General features: G+C 44.6%; 1 protein-coding gene across 6 annotated transcripts in view; it reads left to right on the top strand.

Moving 5' to 3' along the window:
• Positions 1-24,358, top strand: part of LOC120394273 (F-box only protein 16-like) — a 44,864-nt gene that overhangs the window by 14,731 nt on the left and 5,775 nt on the right. For all 6 annotated transcript variants that reach the window (XM_039518520.1, XM_039518515.1, XM_039518517.1 and 3 more), the window contains 4 exons: positions 5,457-5,663; positions 7,139-7,303; positions 8,065-8,297; positions 14,219-14,324. In XM_039518520.1, coding sequence (XP_039374454.1) covers positions 5,457-5,663; positions 7,139-7,303; positions 8,065-8,297; positions 14,219-14,324 — 711 coding nt within the window. The remainder of the gene's footprint in view (positions 1-5,456; positions 5,664-7,138; positions 7,304-8,064; positions 8,298-14,218; positions 14,325-24,358) is intronic.

The raw sequence follows: 24,358 nt of genomic DNA on the forward strand, positions 1-24,358 counted from the left end.
AATCAAATGAATGGAACAGTTCTGGGAGAGCACCTGTAATGTTCATCCTGTGCCAGATGAACAGAAATAAACACACAAGAAAGGAGCATTCAGTAAGAATGAATTCAGCTATGTATATTTGTCATCCTCAATGGTAACTGCATGGTTTTTCAAAATGTAGCCAGAAGAATAGGTGTCGGGTATGTGGCCCCATAGATATACAAGTCAAATAGAAGTATAAAAATGATGATGATGCTTCTCTCCACTGTGTTGTGATCCCCAATTCTTGCATAATAGCACTGTTTGACTAGTGTAGCTATATAAATTTAAAAGGTCACAGGTGTTAAAAACTTTTGTGAATAAACTGGTCTGTTAAGGACAAATATTTTGTATTTAAATTCATTGTGACTATTCACAATTACAGAAAACATGCCTTGTGTAGCTATTTGGCACATGTATGTTTAGATAATAAAGAATGTACTCCAGTTTCAGGAAATAAAATAATTAAGTTCTGATTGTACAAAAATAGTTGTTTGCACCAGAGCTCAACAACTGCCAAACACAAAAATTGAATCTTGAAAATTGCAGTTTCTGTTTTAAAATGTTCCCAGAAAATCTGAAAGGAAAAGTACAAACGGTTTAGCACGTATATTACTAGCCATGGGCTGTAAAAGTTGAAAAACTAAAGCTTCCTTCTCCCAAAATGCAATGCAATCTTCTGAAAGGTTAAGGATCTGACACTGCAAATGATACGTTAGTAACTTTGCTTATGTGCTTAGTTCCTTTGTTCTTGATTCTCCACTGCCTTGCACCTTTCAACAATATTTACACTGGTGAAAAATGAGTGTAAAACACAAAAACGTAGGCCACCCCCTGCTCTGCTTATGGCATAGACATGTGAGAGGCGTGGCTGGAGCACTTTGGGTTTGGGAGGAGACATGGCCAGAATGCACTGGGCTCTGATTATTCCATGCTGTTGGACAGCTCCATGGGAAGTATGGGTAGCACAGCAATAGTCCCCAGCCACCTCCAGAATTCAAAAAGCCACTTTTGTCCCCCTCTCAAGGTAGGCTTACACTGCAATTAAAAGCAAATATCCCCAATGGCCAGTGATGGGAGAGTAGATGGGGAGGGTTCTGAATTACCAAAAAAGAATTTTCTGTAGTGTCAGGCTGATGGATCTTGCCCACATGCTCAGGGTCTAACTGATCTCCATATTTGGGGTTGGGAAGGAATTTTCCCCCAGGTCAGATTGGCAGAGACCCCTGGTTTTATCTGCAGCACGAGGCACAGGTCACTTGCAGGTTTAAACTAGTGTAAATGGTGTATTCTGTGTAACTTGAAGTCTTTAAATCATGATTTAAGGACTTCAGTAACTCACCCAGAGGTTAGGGGTCTATTACAGGAGTGGCCTGCAATGTGCAGTTTAGACTAGATGATCATGATGGTCCCTTCTGGCCTTAAAGTCTATGAGTCTTTACAGTGGGGTTGAGTGGGAGTGATTGGCACAGGAGATGAGAGAGTTGTCTCTGCTAGAATGTGACACAGTGGCCGGAGAATCCAGTCCTAGGTTTGAGTGCCTGGATGCATGTGATTTTAACTCAGTGATACTCAGACCTCAGTGGTTCAGGAACCAAATTAACGATCAGCATTACCCAAAAGAGCCGCAGTTGTGTGAATTAATTGTTTCATTTACACACACGTACACACGCTTGCTCATAGAGATATAATTATTCTCACCATAGGCACCGACTCTGTGGGTGCTCCGTGACTGGAGCACCTATGGGGAAAAAGAGCACGCACGGGGAAAAATTAGTGGGTGCTCTGCACACACCGGCAGCCAAGCTCCCCTCACTCCCTGCCCCACCTCCTCCTCCCCCTCGTATGAGCATGCCGCGTCTGTGCTCCTCCACCTACCTCCTAGCGTTTCCCGCCCGGCCACCGCCAAACAGCTGTTTGGCAGTGTTAGCATGCTTTGGGAGGGAGGGGGAGGAGCGGGAACGTGGTGCGCTCGGGGAGGAGACAGGGAAGAGGCAGGGCCTGGGCGGGTATTTGGGGAAGGAATTGGAATATTGGCAGGGAGGGGGCAGAGTTCGGCCAGGGACTTTGGGGAAGGGTCAGGGCCAGGGGCAGATGTGAGGTCGAGCACCCACGGGAAAGAGGTGAAGTCGGCGCCTATGATTCTCATAGCAAAATAACTAAGTATTCTACAACTGGTTAATAACACAGTAAAAGCATCCTGATTGGTTAGTGACTTAGACTGATTAATAATTAAATCACACAGTGTTTTTAATATCATGTGCTGCAAAAAGCCGCAGGAGGTGCATTAAAGAGCCACTTGTGGCTCCCGAGCCTCAGTCTGAGTATCACTGTTCTAACTCCTGTAGCTAGTATGTGATGTGCATGCGATCATGTCTGCTTCTAATGGTTAGCCTGAGGAACTGTAACAGCTTGCTACTTGAAAGGAGCTCTCCTTCAGCTCAAGTGAAGAGAGACCCTTCTGTTTCGGTCCTGAAGGTCCTCCTCGGTGCTATCGCTATTGACATGCTGTGGTACTGTATATGTGCAGAATTACAGGCAGACAGCCGTACGTTCACATGTGCAACATCCAAAATAATGTTATATCACATAGTCCTTGTGGAGTCTTTGCTCTCAAGTGCTTGGAAGAAGACACACAAAAAGGAAAAATATTTACCAGTAGAGCAATAGAGAAGGTGCAGCACCTTGCAAAGATAAATCCAGTTAAACTGGTTGGATTAATGTAATCAAATGCAAGAGGAGGAACTGTGGTGAAAGGTAAAAAAGGGTAAGGGTTGTGTCATTCTTATACAGTTAATACTGAAAAAAGAGACAAATTAGGCATGCTTAACTGCTTTGCTGCTGCTGAATATATCACCTTGGAAAAGAAGCTGTGTGCTTCCTGTGCTGCTGACCATATGGCATTAATGTCAGGAGAGTATCCATTTAAAATGCAAGTACAGAAGTCTGCTGGCAAATCCAACAACAAAGCAGTTAGGACAACTGGGGATACTGAAGTTATACTTTATTCCAAAATTATGAGAAAATGTGAAGAGTGAATTAGGAGCAAACTTCCTGATCCATTAAAGAATGAGCTAAATTTGTTCTGATCACTTCAAACCAAGCTGCTGGTGTGGAAGACAGTAAACTAGTTAGCTCTTTGTCTTCATTATTTATATTGAATAGAAAATTGGGAATTGTCATTGACTGACAGTTTTATCATCTCAGCGAACATGTTTTTATAGGAGCAAATTGTGAGGTGCCTCTTCAGTTTTTACTTAGTACTCTGGCAAAATCTCCCTAGAGTTAAAGGTAATATGCAAAGGGCCGGGGAATGGGTTGGTTACCTGCTTTGCACTTTATGATGAATAAAAAAGCCTTAAAGTGGGAACTTTTTCTGCTTGTTTTGTACCTTATTTTGGAGCTGTCAGGAATGCCAGGTCTGTCCTTTTCTGGTTCTGCTGGAGAACTTGTTGGAGATCTTACAGATGTGTTTGTGAGAAGGAGTAGGCTGATTGAATCTGAACAAAGGCATCTTTTCTGCCAACTGATTCTCACATAAATGAATTAAATAAATCTTAAAAACAATCAAACAACAGTTTTAAACAGTCTGAAAATAAATTGTTTTCCTTCTAAATTAATCAGGTTTCATCTGTATGTGTCTCTATTATCATAATCCCACCAGTTCTCCAGGTATCCATAGAATCTTCCAAGAAAAACAGGGTAGAATTTCTAATATAAAAATCCAGCTGTAAAAAACAGTAAGTTAAGTCTTTCTTATCCATCACAAAGAAACAAAAAAAACCAACAAACCTATTATTTGTTTCCTTGGAGATCACCTTTAAGTGAGAACTTCAAATTCCCGTTGAAGTTAAGTAAAGCAAGTAAAGACCTCAGGATTTGGCCAATAGAGAATATGTCCTCAATGCTGGAAAGGTTTAAGAACATAACAGGGCAAGCAGCACCCCAAAGACAACTCAGAAAGCTTCATTCTCAGTGAGCTGATTTGGATAACAGGTAGGAGTCCGGTGACAGATTTATTTGGGCATAAGCTTTCATGGGTAAACATGGAGAACAGGTGTTATTTCTGCTGATAGGGAACAGGATTGAGTAGTAATCAGTTTAAAATCTGGTAAGAAGCATTTCAGGCCTAGAATACCATCTTTAAATGCTGCATTTCTAATGATTACAAGCTCCCATCGGTCCCAACTGTTTGTGGAATGGTCTTCTTACATGTTTTCTAACTTTTGGCACTTTTTGCTGTATGGGACAGGGCTGACCTTGAATTTTCTGACATGAAGTGCAAGGATTGCCTGTGACTGAGTCATTCCCAACAGGAAGTCAGGGGCGGCTATAGGTACCAGCACACCAAGCGCGTGCCTGGGACAGTAAGCTGAGGGGGGGCGCCTGCCGGTCGCCGTGAGGGCGGCAGTCAGGCTGCCTTCGGCGGCGCGCCTGCGGAAGGTCCACCAGTCCCGCGGCTTCAGCGGCAATTTGGCGGTGGGTATGCCGAAGGCGTGGGACTGGCGGACCTCCCGCAGAACCACCACCAAATCCGTGTTACCAGTGGACGTCCCGCAGGGATGCCGCCGAAAGCCGCCTGACTGCCATGCTTGAGGCAGCAAAATAATAGAGCCGCCCCTGCAGGACGTTCCTGCCGTGCTCTCCCTTTCCATCTTTTACTGCTTACAAAAAGAAAAACATACTTCATTGCTGCCGCTCTACTAACCCTGTCTACACGTCCCTAGCTCAGCTCTGCTTATGGACTGTCTCACTTTATCACCCTCTGTGATAGATTGATTACCTAAATGTGCTTGTCTTCCCACAGGTGAGCCCAGAACTTTTTAACCCTTTCCATGCACGTCTGTTACAGTCATGTTGTCTTGGAGGTGCTAAGGAGAGGCAGGATGGAGGTTAGGGTCCTAGCTGGAGATGTGGGTTCAAGTCCCTGCTCCCTCACAGAATTTCTATGTGATCTTATTTAGGCCATTGATTTCAATGGAAGTTAGGAGCCTGAATACCTTTGAGGATCTGGGCCTTAGTTTCTCTATGCTTCAGTTCCCCTTAGGTAAAATGGGCATAATAGTATTTCTCTACTGCACAGAGGTGTCCTGAGGCTTAAACACTATATACATGAATGTTTTTACTTCTGTGAATAGTCCAATTGAAGTCAACACCCAGGACTGCTGATGGGAATAAAGTGCCTTACACACACAAGTATTTCCAGATTTGTGCCCTGGAAGATGGATCTTTAAAGATGTTAAGTCACATGTTGCATGCATTTGCAGTTTCTTGTAATTTAGCCTTTACATTTGTCTGTGATTTCCACATCCTTTGCCCTGGAATGATTCACCAGAAGCGATGGCATTTGTACTTGCGTTTACCTTGCCTTGAATATTAATTTTATTTTTTAAAAGCTGTATCTCTGGTGCCACAAAACCTGCATTTCCCTTTTTCAGTTTGACAAGTGGACAGATGGTCAGAGGCGAAGGATCCTAATAGATTTGTTGGAACGCTGCTCCCTGGCGCAGCAGAAATTCTGTTCTAAGCAGTTGCAGGACCGAGTTCCAGTTGAAGCCCTGGATTTCACCACAAAGCTTCCCAGAGTGTTGTCTTTATACATCTTTTCTTTCCTGGACCCCAGGAGTCTCTGTCGATGTGCACAGGTAAAAAACAGCACGTATCTGGAATGTAAAAGCTACTTTCAAGTTAGTTAGATATAGAATATCAGGGTTGGAAGGGACCCCAGGAGGTTGTCTAGTCCAACCCCCTGCTCAAAGCAGGACCAATCCCCAGACAGATTTTTGCCCCAGATCCCTAAATAAGTGGCCCCCTCAAGGATTGAACTCACAACCCTGGGTTTAGCAGGCCAATGCTCAAACCACTGAGCTATCCCTCCGTGCCAAGCTAGCCTTCCCTCTCAAGTCTCAACTTGAGAGGACCTGTAAGGAAGCACCTGATTTTTACAATATACTTGTGCCAGTGGCCTTCATAACAGTGCAAGAGACTCTTTATAAGTGCCAATGTAGAGGGAATTATTTGGCTATATAATCTAGTGCACAGAATTGTTGCAAGATCGTGGAGGAATGGACTAGATTATCTCTATTTCAACGATTCTAGGATTTAAGACAGTGTAAACATTGTGGCCAAGATTTTCAAAAGTGACTAGTGATTTTTGGATGCCTCCATTTTCAGGAGCCCAACTTGTGACACCTTAAAGTGCTGATTTTTCCAAAGGTGAGGGCCTGGCTCTCTCTGAAAATCAAGCCCTTTAAGGCACCTGAAGTTGGGCATCCAAAATAAATAGCTGCTTTTGAAAATCTTGCCCTCTTGTCTTGTCTTGTCTTGCTTTCAAAATCTTTTGAAATGCATGTATTGTGCTGTGTGCTGGCTTCGGGGGAGCAGAAATGCTCAAGGTGGAGCTTCTGAATAAGACGCTCAGTGCCAGGGTCTACGTTGTCCATGCATGGCCAGGAGGAAGCTAGTTTTGGAAACGACGTACCCAGAAAGGAGGGCCTCAGCAGTGTCAATAGTGTCACTAATGAGTAAGGAAGTTAATGGTGCATTTAACCTTAGGCTTGAAGATATGCCATGTGCAAAGTAAATGCCTGGGAAAGTATATAGCAGCACACAGCCCTGGTGAAAAACCTTCAGAACTGGCCAGTCCAACTTGGGGGTCTTGTTTTTTTAAGATAGAAAATAGTGAAGGATTTGTTCAGGCTGGAGCCTGTTCACGTGGTGGCAATGCAGGGATGTTTCCTTGGGCAAATTGGTTTCTTCCCTCCTGGCCTGTAACCTCTGAAGGTCACCCTGGTGCAGAGGGCCAGCTGGTGCAAGGCCTCTGCCCCACATAAATGCCACTTAGACCCCACTAACAGGGCCCATGTGTCTCATGGACGCCTCAGCATGCATCAGCATGGGCCATACCAGTGGGGCTTAAGTGGGATTTAAGCGATGTCTGGGGCTGGCTTTCTGCATGGGGTGAATTACACAGCAGTCCCTGCCCATTTAAATTAAACGCATTGCTGGGTTCCAAGACCTCTGATGTACTCTTGCGAGTGGTTGACATGGTGGGGTTCGCAGTCTGCTTTATGTTACATGAGCGTGTAAGCCGAAATAGTTACACCTTTGACATTCACAGGTGAGCTGGCACTGGAAGTACCTGACAGAGCTGGATCAGCTCTGGATGCTTAAGTGCCTGCGTTTTGGCTGGTACATCAACTTCTCTCCGACCCCCTTTGAGCAGGGAATCTGGAAGAAACACTACATTGAGATGGTGAAGGAGCTTCATGTGACAAGGCCCAAGGTATCTCTGTCGCTCTGGGAGACATGGGATGGTAGCAGAGAATATCTGAGCATCAGGGTTGCTTCTGTTGGTTTGCCTCTCACTGCATAGTATCACACTTGTCAAACCAGAAGAGGATTTGCTACTTAAAATTACTGCTTGGTGCTCGATATCATTCATTACCTGCAATATGCTGCTCCGCTTTCCCATCCTCCTGGGGAGGTGAGTCAAGCTCTTACTAGCAACAAGGGAAGATTGGTCCCATTGACTCCCATCCCCAATGCCTCCCCCTGCTCCCCCCACCTGCCCTTTGGGGTAATGTTGTGAAGATTCCCCCTCCTGCATTTTGGGCCCTGTGCCTCTCACCCAATACTCTCCTCCCCTTCCCCGCCTCGATTTGGGTCTCCCCACAGCAGAGGGAGAGAGAAGAGATCCCAGCTAAGCTCTGGGGAGGGGGCAGTGATTTGAATTACATTCCTTCCAAGACTTTATAGGAGACTGGGGTGGGGGAAAAGCAAAATGCCTGTACATTGGCCTGCTCTCTGGGTGTGGAGATGGTGACTCTCTCACTCTCTCTGTATCCAGACGCCACGTGTCATTAGATACCATTAGACAGCACCCTCGTATCCCTCCCCCAAAGCTGGCAGATCTGTCAGCTGGGAAGCCGCGTGTTCCCTGATAGTAATTTCTTTATTCTGAGATTCATTACTAACGATGCCCAGTGGGTGGGAATGTGGCTGGGTGCTGAGGTTTATTTCCCCCATCCATTTCTCTCTCGCTAGACCCCTCCAAAAGATGAATTCGTGGTCATTGATGTCCAGCCAATAGCAAGAGACGTCCCAGAGACAAAACTATCCCCTTCCTCAGTTTTCCAATCAGCATCTGTGCTAGGAAAGAGGACAGACAAGGAGAAAAAAGAGCTCCCACCATGGCGGTCCTCGGATAAACATCCCACTGACATTGTCCGATTCAACTACCTAGACAACTACGATCCCATCGAGCAAGTGAGGCAGGCGTAAGAAGCTCCCGTCCTTCCTTTCTGCATTTTCTGTGGCACGGTAAAGGTAGCTGGCACTAGTAGGAAGAAGGAGGCTATTGGTGTCTGCTCAGGGGCATTTCTGAATAATGCAACAAGGTTTAAGGGATTGTGCAGCTCTCACTAAGAGAGAAAAATAAACATACTGCTGGGAAGCTAATGAACACGTTATCGATGTGGGACCGTGATGGCTCAAAAGAGATTTACATGCATATATCTAAAAAAGAACGAATAGCACCTGCAGTTACACTGTCTAGGATAGACTTACAGGAGCAATGAGTCCTCGTGCTTCAGGGCGTTATCTGGTCACCTGCTGGGGTCAGAAAGACACTTTCCCCCGTGGTATAATAACTCACAGCAAAGCGCATTCGAGAGGTTTCATGGTTTCTGCTGACACATCTAGCAGTGGCTATTATTGGAGAAAGAATAATGGCTCAGCTGGACCATTGGACTGTCCTTGTGCAGCAGTTCCTGGGAAAAGAGGCTGAAGAGTGTCTTGAATCCCACCCCCAGCTATGCATCTGGGGAGAAATTCATCCTTCTGCAGTGGGCCAACAAAAGTCCGGTAAACCAGGTAAGTCCCAATGAAACCCTCAAAGTTCATTGACTTTGTGTTGGCCCTCTGCAGTTGTGAATTTCACCCGAGGTGCATAGCTACTGTGAGTTTCAGTCCTACCTAGTACCCGTATGGGCTAATGGTAATGTACCTGCTTTGGTTCTTTTTGAAAATAGTTATGCTGGATGGACCCGTCCTGGACATTTCAGAAATTCCCCATCTCCTAGTGAAATCCTATTATGGATCATTATCTTTAATCCGCATCACCTCGTCCTAGGGTTTAACATTGCTTCAAAGAGCTTTCTGCATTCAATTTCACCCTCTTTCTTTAACACCTTTCAAAAGCTCAGTCTCATCCTTCTTGGTAGAATTGACTGAAGACTTTATTAACCTCCTTTAACCGAGATGCTTGTCCTTAAAGATGAATATTACTTTTTATTTGTAGTACACCTCTACCCCGATATAACACCACCCGATATAACACAAATTTGGATATAACGCGGTAAAGCAGCGCTCCGGGGGGCGGGGCTGCACACTCTGGCGGATCAAATCAAGTTCGATACAACGCGGTTTCATCTATAACGCAGTAGGATTTTTTGGCTCCCAAGGACAGCGTTATATCAAGGTAGAGGTGTAGTAAATATTTATATTATGGTAGGATTTACACTATTCAGTCTGGATCAGGACCATGTTATATTAGGGGCTGTACAAAATCAAGAGACATTCTTGCTTGGAAGGGTTTACAATCTAAAGACACAATGAGGCTAAGGGATGTGTCTACAACATTCAAACAGATGGAGTAGGTTCTGAGTCGCTAAAGGTGCAATAAGTATAGGGAGTATTTTTCTTCCTCCTGGGCAGGGTTTGAACCTGTGAACCATTTGTGCTAGTGAGAATGTTTTCGTGTGTAATGGTCTACCAAGCCCAGCTGTAATTACCAGGGATTATTTCAAGGAGAGAAATGAATTCTATGACATTTGCTTGTTTATCAAAGATCTCCCTTTAATATCACTTAAGCTGTAAGTAATTGCTACCACTTGGTCTTCTCCATGATGCCCGTTCTGGTTACGCAGTAGCACAAGTGTGCTGGTTTAGGTATCAATGTGACTTTTCGCTTGAATAACCCATAGTTAGGTATTTCTTTTCCATGGATCGATCACTGTCAGAATCCACCACTGCAGTACTTTCTCTGAGCTACTCACCCTTGAGACTGTATATCGTGACCACCATCCTTTAGGCTCAGGAAGACTGGCTGAGACGATGCTGGGCGATTCTGTTCCCTGATCGGTCAAAGAAATTCTTGTGGAAGCAAACCAGGCCCTCCCGCAGGGTCGAAGTTGCTTACTATTATTTACTGTTTGTATTAGCATAGCATCTAGGAGCCCTGGGCACAGACCAGGACCCCACTGCACCAGACACGGTACGAGCACGGAACATAAAGTCAGTTCCCGCCCCCAAAGCGCTTGCAATGTAAGTACAAGGACAATGGATGGATACAGACTTCTTACCTAGCTTCTTATCACTCAAGGCCAGTTGTCCTAGGAAGTGACACACCAGCACCGGGTACTGTCACTGGGTAAACCCTCTGTTTTTAACCTCCATGTGGTCATGTCAGCAGCATGCAACTGTTGTTTGTCAGCGGCATGGTTTGGTCCTGGAAGGCAGGGTGTAGGGGGCAGGTGCTGTGGGGGGGGGGAGGTCTGAGTCACATCTGCACGTGAATGCAGCCCTTGCTCTGCCCCCGTGTAACTTCTCTCTGTTTTTGCATATGATTATGTTTAATATTGCTTCATAAGTGTGCCTGCCGCAGAGTGAGAGAGCAAACCAAGACCGAGGTCTCAAACTCCCAGGCTGTTTTATGCATTGATCTGGCCTCCTGTCTTTTTAAGATGTAAGAAAATAAAATGTTTCTAGTCTTTACAGTTTGAAAAAAAAAACTTTCTAACCATGACCCGATTCTGTGCCGTCCTCCTGAATCCGCAGACAGATTGAAACCAAAGTTCTTGAGAGATGTGGGAACTACTCCCACTCATCATCATAGGGTGTTTTAATTCAGCAACCTGTTGCCATTTAAATGGTAACATTGTAACCAATTTCACTGCGACTCTTTGTAGCAGAAACATTCAACTAATCCACTCCTTCCCCATCAGTGTCCTGGAGGGCACAGCTATTAATGGTGGAGTCCTGCTGGGCTTCCATTTCTCCACTCGATTCTCAGTCACTGGGACCAGCTAAGGCAGTGGGAAAAAACAAGCTGCTTTCTGGGGGGTCCTTCTTGCTGTCTGGTCAGTAGGGCACAACTCTGTATAAAAACAAATGGACTGATGGGGGTCACTGGTTGGAGTGCAATCACAGACAAGGCTTAAAGGGGCTTCATGAAAGAGGGGGTGATAGAACTTTGAGCACATTAAATGAGAGGCATTGGGACATGTGGGGTGGGGTGGGGTGGAAGATGACGCAAAGTCAGGCGGGAGTGAAGGATACAGAGGGAGAAGTGAGGAAGAGTGGGAAGAGAGACAAAATGATGGCAGGAGTTGATTTATGGATTGCCTGGAAGGTATTATCAAAATTCCTTGGTGGAGTTATAGCTGTGATTTATACTGTTGCGTATCTGTCTGTGTAATCTGTCATCATCGTGATATCTCTCAGGTATACTTTCTATGTCTTGTTTTCTACCTGAATCTTCCAGGTAGCCTTTCACTTAGGTACAAATGAGAGCAGATATTAGTGAGGGTGGTTTTGTCTATTCTAGGGCATTAAGCAATGTTGCAAAGATGAAATGATACATTTTCATAGGAGACTTGGAACGGAGTCAGCAAGCTGTCCAAGATCTCTCTGGCTATGTTCTGACTGGGAAGGAACACGAGAGTTTCTTTAATCCATTTGCACAGTTCTGCTGGAAGGCATCTGGTGTTGTGCAGCTTGTTGCCAATAAATGAACAATTTCTCTCCCATTTTATCGTGGATAAAGAATTCTGATTCCAGTGCAGTGTTGGAATCCTGCCAGGTGTGTGGCCCAGTGACTCAGGAAGGAGTCCTGCTACTTCTCATGATGGCATGTCAGCTGAAATGAATGCTGGCCCCCTCATTCTGGCCTCTGGAAGCTAACACTAACTCAGATAATTTGTAGACACAGGCAGGCTCTAAAAACAATTGCATATTGTGCCGGAGCGTTTAGCCAATAAGAAAATAATTACTTGAAGTAATTGTTCTGTCAACAGCCTAGGCCCAGCTTCTCACAGAACAGGGATCGCTCTTGTGTGAAGGAACTCCACTGCACTGGACCTGTTAATTGTGACATCACACCCTGTCACTCAGATCTCTCTACCGCTAGCCCGGCACTCATCATTTGTCGTGGCTGTGCAGATTAAACCGTGTTTTAGAGACAGGCAGATGGATAAACTCTGAGTAGAAGACTGGGCTGTCACTGTTTCATTTCTTCATAAATCCTTTTTTTTTAATAATGTATTTTAAATTAATAGGCTCATATGGGTGCTGTCACTACCCTTTACTGGACGGAATCAGAACTGCCCAGCCATGTTTCATAGGCTCAATACTTTTAACAGCTAGTTAAGATTCTTCTTTGGCTCAAGTGGTAGGAGCCTGTGCTTTAGGACCAGGAGAACCTGAGTTCTGTTGAAAGCTGACCAAATTCTCCACAATGAATAATGTATTAGATGGATTTTACCTCTTGGCTGTCCGTAAATTGTCTGCAAACAGTTTGATTTTCTTAATTTGTTATTTAAAGTCATGTGCCTAATAAATTCTGTGAATGGTTCTTGGTGTTCAGATTGTCTGTGAGCAGTTCCTTGTGAATATGCAATATCTGAACTGTGTGTGTTGGTTTTGAAGGCTATGCAAGTCACATGATGGATGAGTGAAACTCTTAAAATCAGGTTTCTGGCATGAAGTCATATGATTTTGAATTCAAAATGTTCCTTTTAGGCTTTTATTTGTTCGTAAGATGAGATATGATGGTGATGTGTGTGGTATAAGAATCTGGACAGAATAGGAAACTATAGCCTTAAATTTTGCTGTTTCTGTGGAAAATTCTGCCTGTGAAATTATTCATTAGACTACTTGCAGAGACTGAACACAAAAGGAGAATCAATGTAGGCAAAGCAAATTTGCTGAATAACCTGCATGAATATTTGCAGAAAATTGTTTGCAGTATTCATGTGACTCTGGTTGTGTCCTTGCTATTGGTGCGAAGTTCCAGGCAGTCACGGGGTGCAGCATACTGACTGCTCTGAAGTCCTAGGAAACCAGGTTTGGTACAATCATGTAGGGAAATTTTCTGTCGACCAGATTCAATATTCCTTCATCCAGCTTCCAGAGTGTAGGAAATTCCCATCCTGCCAATTGATTATAGTAGCTTTTATAACAGCTCCATATAGACACACACAGAAGAAGATTTATCTGGTTGTATAAACAATGACTCATAGGAGAGTCTGGCAGACTGGGGCCTCGTCTATACTACAGGCTACATTGGCTTAACGAAAGATGTGTTCTCAAATCAATTTAGTTAAACTGGTGCACACCCCAGGTGAACATTTATTTATACTGATTTAGTTGAAGTCGGTAAGGAGTCGACTCATGCTAACTTGATATAAGCCAGGTTTAAACTAATTTTGAGTGTTCACACAGGGGTTTGCATCAGTTTAACCTAATCAATGTGAAAACACACCTTTAGTTAAATCAGTACAGCTTGGAACGTAGACAAGGGGTAGAAGCCAGCTTAGTTTTATGGGGCTGGTTCTCCACTCCCTTGCCAGTGTATTTGGCACCCACTTTGCACAGGTGTATGTCACTACACGAGGTGCCAGGGAGTAGAGAGTTAGGCCTGTGTAGTTAAGATGGCCTGTACATTAAATGTGTGCAGTATTAGAACCCACATTTCAAAAGCATCTTTGTTTTTGCCTTCTGGTAAATGACTGACGCTTCATTTCACACAGAGAGATGCAGGGAGAGAGGTGTGATCTAGTACAGTACATTACAGTACAATACAACTTTATTTTGTATGTTTAATACAAACTGTGTCCCAAAATGCTTTAAAGAGTTACATTATAGTAATGGAAGAGAGCAGCTTACAGGTTTAGATAGGGCAAGGGAGAAAACAGGAGAGTGGATGAGCCACAGAGATACAGGAAGACTGTTACAGATGGCAAGTGCTGCAGAGAAGAAAACTCTCAAGCCTACATTGCATGAGAACGGATTGGGGAGACAGATGATATTGCTAGCAAAGGAAGCCTGAACTAGATCTGGGTTCTCTCTTAAGTTTTCTTTGTATTTCAATAGGGATTTCCCCTCTTCTCAGTTAACACTATTCCTTTCCACTTTGCAGTAGAAAGAAAGGAGGAGGACTAACCCCAGACCTCAGCCGGCAAGCATTTGAGAAAAAAAGGAAACCGAGCTGTGCATCTTATAAGCTTCGGAAAGCAAAATCACTGGCAAGTATCTCTAGACCCTGACTTTATCAACACAGGGCCTAAGGCCTGTTGGCATCACAGAGACTTGGTGAGATAATACACATGACTGGAATATTGGTATAGAAGGGTACAGCTTGCTCAGGAAAGACAGGCAGAGAAAAAAGAGAGGAGGTGTTGCCTTATATATTAAAAATGTATATACTTGGACTGAGGTTAGATGGGAATAGGAGACAGACTTGTTGAAAGTCTCTGGGTAAGGATAAAAGGGGTAAAAACCAAGGGTGGTGTCATGGTAGAGGGTCTACTACAGACCACCTAACCAAGAAGAAGAGGTGGATGAGGGTTTTTTAAACAACTAACAAAATCATCCAAAGCACAGGACTTGGTGGTGATGGGGGAATTCAACTACCCAGACATCTGTTGGGAAAATAACACAGCCGGGCACAGATTATCCAACAAGTTCTTGGAATGTATTGGAGACAATTTTTTATTTCAGAAGGTGGAGAAAGCTACTAGGGGAGAGGCTGTTCTAGATTTGATTTTGACAAATAGGGAGGAACTGGTTGAGAATTTGAAAGTGGAAGGCAGCTTGGGGGAAAGTGATTATGAAATGGTAGAGTTCATGATTCTAAGGAATGGTAGGAGGGAGAAGAGCAAAATAGAGACAATGGATTTCAAGAAGGCAGACTTCAGCGAACTCAGGGAGTTGGTAGGTAAGATCCCATGGGAAGCAAGTCTAAGGGGAAAAACAATTGAAGACAATTGGCAGTTTTTTCAAAGAGACATTATTAAGGGCACAAGAACAAATTATCCCACTGTGTAGGAAAGATAGGAAGTATGGCAAGAGACCACCCTGGCTTAACCAGGAGATGTTCAATGATCTAAAAATCAGAAAAAGAGTCCTACAAAAAGTGGAAACTAGGTCAAATTACAAAGGATGAATATAAACAACTAATACAAGTATGTAGGGACAAAATTAGAAAGGCCAAAGCACAAAACGAGATCAAACTAGCTAGAGACATAAAGGGTAACAAGAAAACATTCTACAAATACATTAGAAGCAAGAGGAAGACCAAGGACAGGGTAGGCCCATTACTTAATGAGGGGGTGAGGGGGAAACAATAACAGAAAATGTGGAAATGGCAGAAGTGCTTAATGACTTCTTTGTTTTGGTTTTCACCAAGAAAGTTGATGGTGATTGGACATCTAACATAGTGAATGCCAGCGATAATAAGGAAGGATCAGAGGCTAAAATAGGGAAAGAACAAGTTAAAAATTGCTTAGATAAGTTAGATGTCTTCAAGTCACCAAGGCCTGATTAAATGCATCCTAGAATATTCAAGGAGCTGACTGAGGAGATATCTGAGCCATTAGCAATTATCTTTGAAAAGTCATGGAAGATTGGAAAGATTCCAGAAGACTGGAAAAGGGCAAATATAGTGCCAATCTATAAAAAGGGAAATAAGGGCAACCCAGGGAATTACAGACCAGTCAGCTTAACTTCTGTACCCCAAAAGATAATGGAGCAAATAATTAAGCAATCAATTTGCAAACATCTATAAGATACTATGGTGATAAATAACAGTATGGATTTCTTCAAAACAAATCATGTCAAACCAACCTGATAGCTTTCTTTGACAGGGTAACAAGCCTTGTGGATGTGGGGAAGAAGTAGGCCTGATATATTTTAGGAGGGGAAAGATAGCTCAGTGGTTTGCGCCTTGGCCTGCTAAATTCAGGGTTGTGAGTTCAATCCTCAAGGGGGCCATCTGGGGTAAAAATCTGTTTGGGGATTGGTCCTGCTTTGAGCAGCGGGTTGGACTAGATGGCCTTCTGAGGTCCCTTCTAACCCTAATCTTTGATGATCTTGACTTTAGTAAAGCTTTTGATACTATCTCATATGACCTTCTCATAAACAAACTAGGGAAATGCAATCTAGATGGAGCTACTATAAGGTGGGTGCATAACTGGTTGGAAAACTGTTCCCAGAGAGTAGTTATCAGTGGTTCACAGTTATGCTGGAAGGGCATAACAAGTGGAGTCCCACATGGATCAGTTCTGGGTCTGGTTCTTTTCAATATCTTCATCCATGATTTAGATAATAGCATAGAGAGTACACTTATAAAGTTTGTGGATGATACCAAGCTGGGAGGGGTTGCAAGTGCTTTGGAGGACAGGATTAACGTTCAAAATGATCTGGACAAACTGGAGAAATGGTCTGAAGTAAATAGGATGAAATTCAATAAGGACAAATGCAAAATCCTTCACTTAGGAAGGAACAATCAGTTGTACACATACAAAATGAGAAATGACTGCCTAGGAAGGAGCACTGCAGAAAGGGATCTGAGGGTCATAGTGGATCACAAGCTAAATATGAGTCAACAGTGTAACACTGTAGCAAATAAAGCAAACATCTTTCTGGGATGTATTAGCAGGAGTATTGTAAGCAAGACACGAGAAGTAATCATTTCGCTCTACTCCTTGCTGATTAGGCCTCAGCTGGAGTATTGTGTCCAGTTCTGGGTGCCACATTTCAGGAAAGAGGTAGACAAATTGGAGAAAGTCCAGAGAAAAGCAACAAAAATGATTAAAGGTCTAGGAAACATGACTTATGAGAGAAGATTGAAAAAACTGGGTTTGTTTCATCTGGAAAAGAGAAGACTGAGAGGGGACCTGATCAAAGTTTTCAAGTACATAAAAAGTTGTTACGAGGAGGAGGGAGAAAAATTGTTCTCCCTAACCTCTGAGGATAGGACAAGAAGCAGTGGGCTTAAATTGCAGCAAGGAAGGTTTAGGTTGGACATTAGGAAAAACTTCCTAACTGTCAGGGTGGTTAAGCACTGGAATAAATTGCCTAGGGAGGTTGTAGAATTTCCATCATTGGAGATTTTTAGGAGTAGGTTAGACAAACACCTGTCAGGGCTGTTCTAGATAATACTTAGTTCTGCCACGAGTGCAGGGGACTGGACTAGATGACCTCTCGAGGTCCCTTCCAGTCCTATGATTCTATGATTTTAAATCTATTACACCAGGGATATGTTTGGCCCAAAGCATTTATATAACAGTAGATATCACTGGTGCCTTGATTCACAAATAGACGTAATAAGATTTTGCTAACTGTAAACTTTTAAAACTGTGATTTTCTTCCTTTCTCGTAACGTACGTTTTAAATCCCAGTTCCAGTGCTGTCTAGGAGGTGCCATTCTACTATTAGGAATGATTTCTTCCATTAACGCATTGTAATTAGGTATAAAGCAGAACCACTTTAGGAGAAAACTTGTTGATGTGGGGCCAGATTTATGATTATTAATTATTATTTGTCTTGCAGCAATGCCTATAGACCTTGACTAGCTCAGGACCCCATTGTGCCAGGCATTGTACAAACATATACTAAATGACAGTCCCAGCTCTGAAATGCTTAGAGCAGAGAAGCTTGATGGCTGCTCCAGCCTGACTGCGTTGGCCAGGGGGAGAAGGTGCAGGGAACATCTTTCTTCCCTTAGCAATTCTGTGCGGGCAGCTGTGCTGCCTGGGCCTGCTTCTCCTCTCACTTACTCCAGCCAGACTCCCTTACAATCCAGAGGTCAGTGGAGTCACACTGGTGTGAGAAGACAAGGTGGGCTCCCTGAGTGGGTGGCCAGTGTAACCCACAGGGCTGTGTGTTGTGTCCCCCTGTGTGCCTGACCCACGGAGGGTGCAGGTAAAGCCGGGCTCTTTATCTCGAGCTGTAGAGACTCATGCTGCTAGCTCTGGAGGTCCCCATTTCTGTCCCCAGTGTGATAAGATGGTGGTTGTCACATCAGCTGCACTCAGTGTTCCTGAGGGGCAAGATCCTGTGCTCCAGCCGGTGGCATCAAGTCTGTGCTGTGGGGGGAGGGGATGCAAATGCTACATCTGTTCTAGTTTAGCAATTCCCACGGGGAGGATGCTCCCCCATTCTTTGGAGGCATCATACCAGCTCATGCTCTGTGAAGAGCCCCCAGGGAAGCCAGGGGGAGCTTCCTCCTGTGAATTGAGGGTTCCAAATCTGTTGGTCTCATTGAGTCTCCTCCCGAGAGTCAGATCTATTCCCTTTGTCGAGTAGCTGGTGCAAGAGGCTTGCATGCTGAGCTACTCCCGATTTGCACTAGTGTATGTGGGAGGAGAATGAGGCTGCTGCTGTCTGTTCTCATCTCTGTCCCCGAGTAGCTGTGTCCCCCTCAGGCAGCTCACTTCCTTGCGCTCAGCTTCCCCAAGTGTAAAACGGGGATTAATATACCTGTCTCCCAGAGGCGTTGGGAAGCTTAATCCCTCCATAGTGCTGAGTGGGTTATAACTACCAAGAAAGAATTTGTGCTTGTAAAGCACTTTGAGGCTTTGGGAGGAAAAGTGCTAGGTAAGTATAAAGCATTATTCTTAAACATACCGCTCAGGACATGTTTAAATAAAACAGTTCCAAACAGAGTCCTTCAATAGCTAAGCAGCTGCTGTTTCCTCAGGTTTTAGTCTCATTTCTTTGGATCCAGTCCTGCTCTCAGAAGAACCTAACTAGAACAGATCACACATCAGTGGCAAAACTCTGAAGCCCAAAACCTCAAAGGTATTAAGGCCTCTAACTCCCTCTGAAATCAATGGAAATTAGGTGCCTAAATACCTTTGAGGATCTGGTCCTGATTCACTTCCGTGGATACGGGAGGTAATTTGCTGTGTAGATATTGATATTTTTATCTGCTCTTCAGTTAGTTCCTGTAATATCCCGGATCCAGACATTTAGGCTGCCGACACGGCGCACTGTACAGCGGCACAGGGGAGTATTTTTTCACACCCCGGCCCAACAAAAGTGCTAGTGTAGACAGTCTTAGTTTCTGCACTTTATAAATACTGGATCCGTTTCTCAAGATTCTGGTATCTTTGCCTAAAGCAGTCTCTTGCACTCACAACTTTCCATCATCACTGTCTGATCTCTGTTTATACTTCGTGCTATTGCATTTTGTCAGAGTGACCAGCCCTTAGCACCACTATGAAAGCAGTACCAGAAAGGCAGGCTTCCAGAAAGCATCCTAGAGATAATCTTTTGTGGATATGGGCAACAAATAGCTGCTGGAATAAGCAGATTCTGGTGAGCATTTTTTTTTTTGCCAACTTGGAAGAATGATCCCCAAGTAATGAGAACCAGACAACCCATATGTTCCAGCCTACAAAGGAGATTAACAGTAAGATCACTAAGGCTGACAGGCATTTATTATTCTTGTGCAGGTTATTTTCCTAGCTCAATTATGTCCTTTATTGTACTGGTTGCTCTAGTTAAAGTTTGTCAGCCTTTGTCTTAGAAATGCCATTTTCCAGGGCTTTATAATACAGTCTCAGGAGTTCCATTTCAACACGGCCATGATTTGACCTTTGTTTTATTTTTGGAGCCGTTACAGAATCAGTGAAGTGATGGGCAAATATCCTGAGGGTTTTTCGGGAAGGCTTTGAGCTCCTGCCATGACATAGTCCCCATGGGATGCTCTCCATTCCTGAGGGTGGCCCTAGTCTGCACCCCTGAGTTTGGGAGGCACAAGCCTTAAGCCCATCCACCAGCGCAGGGATGAAATTCTCCCCAGTAGTGTCAATGGGAGTTTTTGATACCAACATCATCGTCAGCAGGATAGGGGGTGGGGAATGTGCACACACATCACCCGAGCTGGGCTGATTGCAGCTTAGAGGACCTAAGGTTATATCTACGGCTGGCAGCTACCAGAGATCTTCCTTTAGGTCAAGCAAAATGTTCACAAAGACATCTTGAGCAAACAGAATTCTTGTAAGGACTGAATCTATCCTTCAACCATCTGTTTTACCAGCCTTTGGACTGGAATAGGATTTGACTCTCTATGGTCCTTATGCAGTGATCTGTGGCCACTAGAGGTCCTCTGGCCATCCACTGACTCCCTCTCCACGCCTGGTCTGCTCCCAGGTCCTTCCTCCACGCCTGGCCTATAAGGAGCTGGTACAAAACTCTACTGTTCTGAGCCCAGCAGATGCAGAATTCCCAAACACTTTCTACAGCTGCCATCACAGTAACATCTGAGTGCTTCACAAACATTGAGTTTATCCTCCCAACAATCCTATGACTACTTGCTTCACCACAACACCAGCCATCCTTCTCTTGCACAACTGCAAAAGTACTGCTGTGCTGAGAGTCTGCCACAGCCCCTGTACACAAGGTTAGTATCATCTCTAGTCTCTCTGCTTCAGTTTCCCAATGTGTAAAATGGGGATAATATTACACTACCTCACAGGGGTGAGTGAGTTTTAATCAGTTAATGATTGTAAAGCAGCTCCTGAAGATGCTATAGAAATGCCAACTATTACTATTAAATATGATAATTGTTGTCTGTAAAAACTCTTGGAAGATGAAAAGCACCATCTAGACCAGGGGGCTGTTCAGCACAGCATTACTGTATTGAAATCAGTGAAGTCTTGCGGTGGTGAATCAGGCCTTGCAAGCATTATTAATACGTAAATACATTACAGCAATCACAGGGAAGATGGGAATTTACACCACACTAAATCAGTACTAACTCCAGGGCCGCCCAGAGGGGAGGGCAAGTGGGGCAATTTGCCCCAGGCCCCGGGCTCCGCAGGGGCCCCCACAAGAGTTTTTTGAGGCCCCTGGAGTGGGGTCCTTCACTTGCTCCGGGGGCCCCGGAAAACTCTTGCGGGGCCCAGGCCCCCGGAGCTTCTTCCACTCTGGGTCTTTGGTGGCAATTTGGCGGCGGGGGGTCCTTCTGCTCTGGGACCCGCCGCCGAAGTCCCCCGAAGACCTGCGGCAGGGGGTCCTTCCACCCCGAGACCCACTGCCGAAGTGCCCCAAAGACCCATGGCAGGGGTTCCTTCCACCCCGGGACCCGCCGCCGAAGTGCCAGGTCTTTGGTGGCAATTCGGAGGTGGGGGCCCCCCGCTGCCAAAGACCCCAGGCCCCCTGAATCCTCTGGGTGGCCCTGACTAACTCTAGTGAAGTCAATGGAGTTACATCAGTGTAAAGAGATCAGAATAAGGCTCCATATCTTTTTGTTCTGATTCTCTCAAAGGCACTGGCTTTTTTTCCATGTTAAGAACTGAGGGTAGCCCTTATAGATTGTGTTAGATGTCCTGGGACCTTTATGGGAATTCTGCACCAAAAAATTAAAAATTCTGCACACAATATTTTAAATTTCTGCTTATTTTATTTGTCAAAATAACACTACATAATCATGCCGGTTTCAATTAGTTTGGTAATTTATTTCAAAATACATGTCAGCAAGTATGTCTGTAACAATACAGACAACATAAAAGATTCAGGAAATGTTTTTTGACAAATAGATTCCTTACTAGGCATATTAGTACAGAACTTTGAGTAATAATTTGTTTAAACTACAATGCAGAAACATATTTCCCGAACCCCTCAGAAGCAGTGCAAAGGCTTGGGGGAGTTGGGGTAATGGAGGAGCTGAGGGAGAGGGAAGTAATTGCTGGGAAGGAGCCTGGGAGTGAACTGTGGAGGGTTGTTGGGTGTGGGTGGGAGAAGTATGAAACAGTTTTTTTAGGGAGGGGGAGGGATTGTTAGGGAGTTGGGGAGCCTCCCCCAGGGAGACCATGGCTGCCCCTAACCTCTCCCATTCAGTCAGGCACATCTGCCCACCATGTCCCCATGTGTCCTTGCATCCCCGCTCCCCATTCAGCCAGGCATATCTGCACATGTCCCCATGTGGCCCTGCACCCTCACTCAGTGAGGCATAGCTGCCCCTGTCTTCATGTATTCCTGCACCCCCATGTCCCATTCAGCCAGGCATAGCTGCCCCTGTCCCCATGTGTCCCTGCATCCCCACTCAGCCACCCCCATCCTCATGTGTCCCTGCACTCCCTCTTCCCCCCTGTCCCTATGTGGCTCTGCACCCCCACGCCCATTCAGTCCCTGGCTCAATGTTGTCACCCCACTAGCCTCTGTGCCCTTGGCCCAGTCTGTCCCCTGAACTAGCCCTTCTAAACCCCAGTCTGTATGATCCCCCCAGCAGCCTGTTTTGCCCCACTCTGTCCATCCCCCCATATCCAGTGCCTCCTCGCCTGGCCCCATGGGCAGAGCGCTGTGAGGAAGGCAGCCTCTATCCCTCCCTCTCCGCGGCTGCCCTCGCTTCTGGAGCCACATCAGCCCCTGGTGCAAAAGATGTAATTGCAGCATGACTTCTCTTGCAGCTTCCCTTTGCCTCCCTGTCAGAATCAATTATTCTGCAGAGGGGAGGAATCTGTGGGGGCATTAATTGTGCACTTGCGCGATGGTGCAGAATTCTCCCAGGAGTAACGTTTTGGCGTTCCTGAATCCTGGACTGTCCCCAGTTTCAGTAACCAACCTACTCTTTCACATTATCCCAGACAGTCTATAACCCTGCTAGCCATTGCTGATTATGACACTATGATGATAATAGTGTATTTTCCTTAGGCTGATGAAAGAGACAAAATTATTTATATAACCAAGTAGAAAATATCAAAAAATAATTTCTGTTTATTGTAAAGATCATCATCATCATCATCATGTTCCTATTACGCCTCTGATGTTTAGGGCAGTGACGAAGCTCCTCCACTCCTGTCTGTTTCTGGCAAGTCTTTCAGTGGTTCCCCAGCTACATCCCAGGTTTTTCAGCTCGGCTTCCACAGCTTTTCGCCAGGTTGTTTTCTGGTGGCCTCGTTTTTGCTTGCCTTCAGGTGTCCGTCTTATTGCTGCTCTGGTGATGGACTCAGTTTCCATCCAAAGCACATGACCGATCCATCTCTAATGCCTCCTGGCAATGATAGTGCTCAGATCCTCTTGGCTGCACTTCGTCAATAGATCTTGGTTTCAGCTTGTAAAGATAAGGTTGGGAAATCTTGTTTAAATATCATTGTTAAAAGATTCCTATGTCAGCCAAGCCCAAAGAGAGAGGCTTATAATTCAAACCTTTTAAATTAATCCTTTGGAAAAGAAGGAAGCGTGTTGAAAGAATAAATGCCCCAGGTACCAAAAGATAAAATTATAATGAAGACACGTAAGATGAATGCACTGAAAGTGAATGAAACCAAAGACTATTATACTGAACAATGAAGGTGTGGAAAGGGTTAATATATAAGAGAAAAAGGAGATAGTGTTCCAGATTCACAAGAGTGAAAAATGGGTGTTGGATACCAAAAGGAAAGAAATAATTTCAGGCCACACCCAGACTCTGTTAAAAATCAGTGGAATAGCATCCACTGGGCCTGGTCCGAGTTTGGCCCCTTGGTTTCTTTTCAGTGGGGTGGTAGCGTTTGCTAGAGTAAATTTTGGGGAAGACCACGGTGTGATTGTTACAGTGCCACGAGTCCTGGAAACTATGGCAACAAATAAGAAAAGCTCAAGATTTGTTTGGTAACAAGTAAAATTAGCTTTGAAGCCCCTGGCTTTTGACTATAGGGCCAAACCCCTCCCTCACGTGTGTACATGCAACGCCCATTGCCTCCAGTGGGAGATGTGAGAATATATAGAATTGGGCCCATCATTTTTGTTGGGGAGAATCATGACCCTCTTATATACTGAGCTACTGGCTCTCCCCTCCCCCACATGCTTCTACTTGTAAGCTATGACTCTTGTAAGGTTTTAATTTTTGGTCCAAAGTCTTTGGGCCTGATTCATTACTTTTTACTTCTGTTTTATGCCCGTGTAACTCCATTGAAGTCAGTGAAATAACACCAGTGTAAAACTGGAGTAGCTCAGTGATGAATCAAGCCCTTTCTCTTTTGGGAGTGCTTTGCCATCACCTCTCTCCTTTTAGACTCTTATCCAGCAAAGTGCTTAAGCAGGCACTTAACTTTAATCATGTGAGTAGCCCCACTGAAATCAGTGGGACTAACTGACATGATTAAAGTTGCAAAGAGTCCTGTGGCACCTTATAGACTAACAGACCTATAGGAGCATGAGCTTTCCTGGGTGAATATCCACTTCGTCGGATGCATTCACCCACGAAAGCTCATGCTCCAGTACGTCTGTTAGTCTATAAGGTGCCACAGGACTCTTTGCTCCTTTTACAGATCCAGACTAAAACGGCTCC

Source organism: Mauremys reevesii, unplaced genomic scaffold (genome assembly GCF_016161935.1).
Source record: "Mauremys reevesii isolate NIE-2019 unplaced genomic scaffold, ASM1616193v1 Contig46, whole genome shotgun sequence".
Lineage (NCBI taxonomy): Eukaryota > Metazoa > Chordata > Testudines > Geoemydidae > Mauremys > Mauremys reevesii.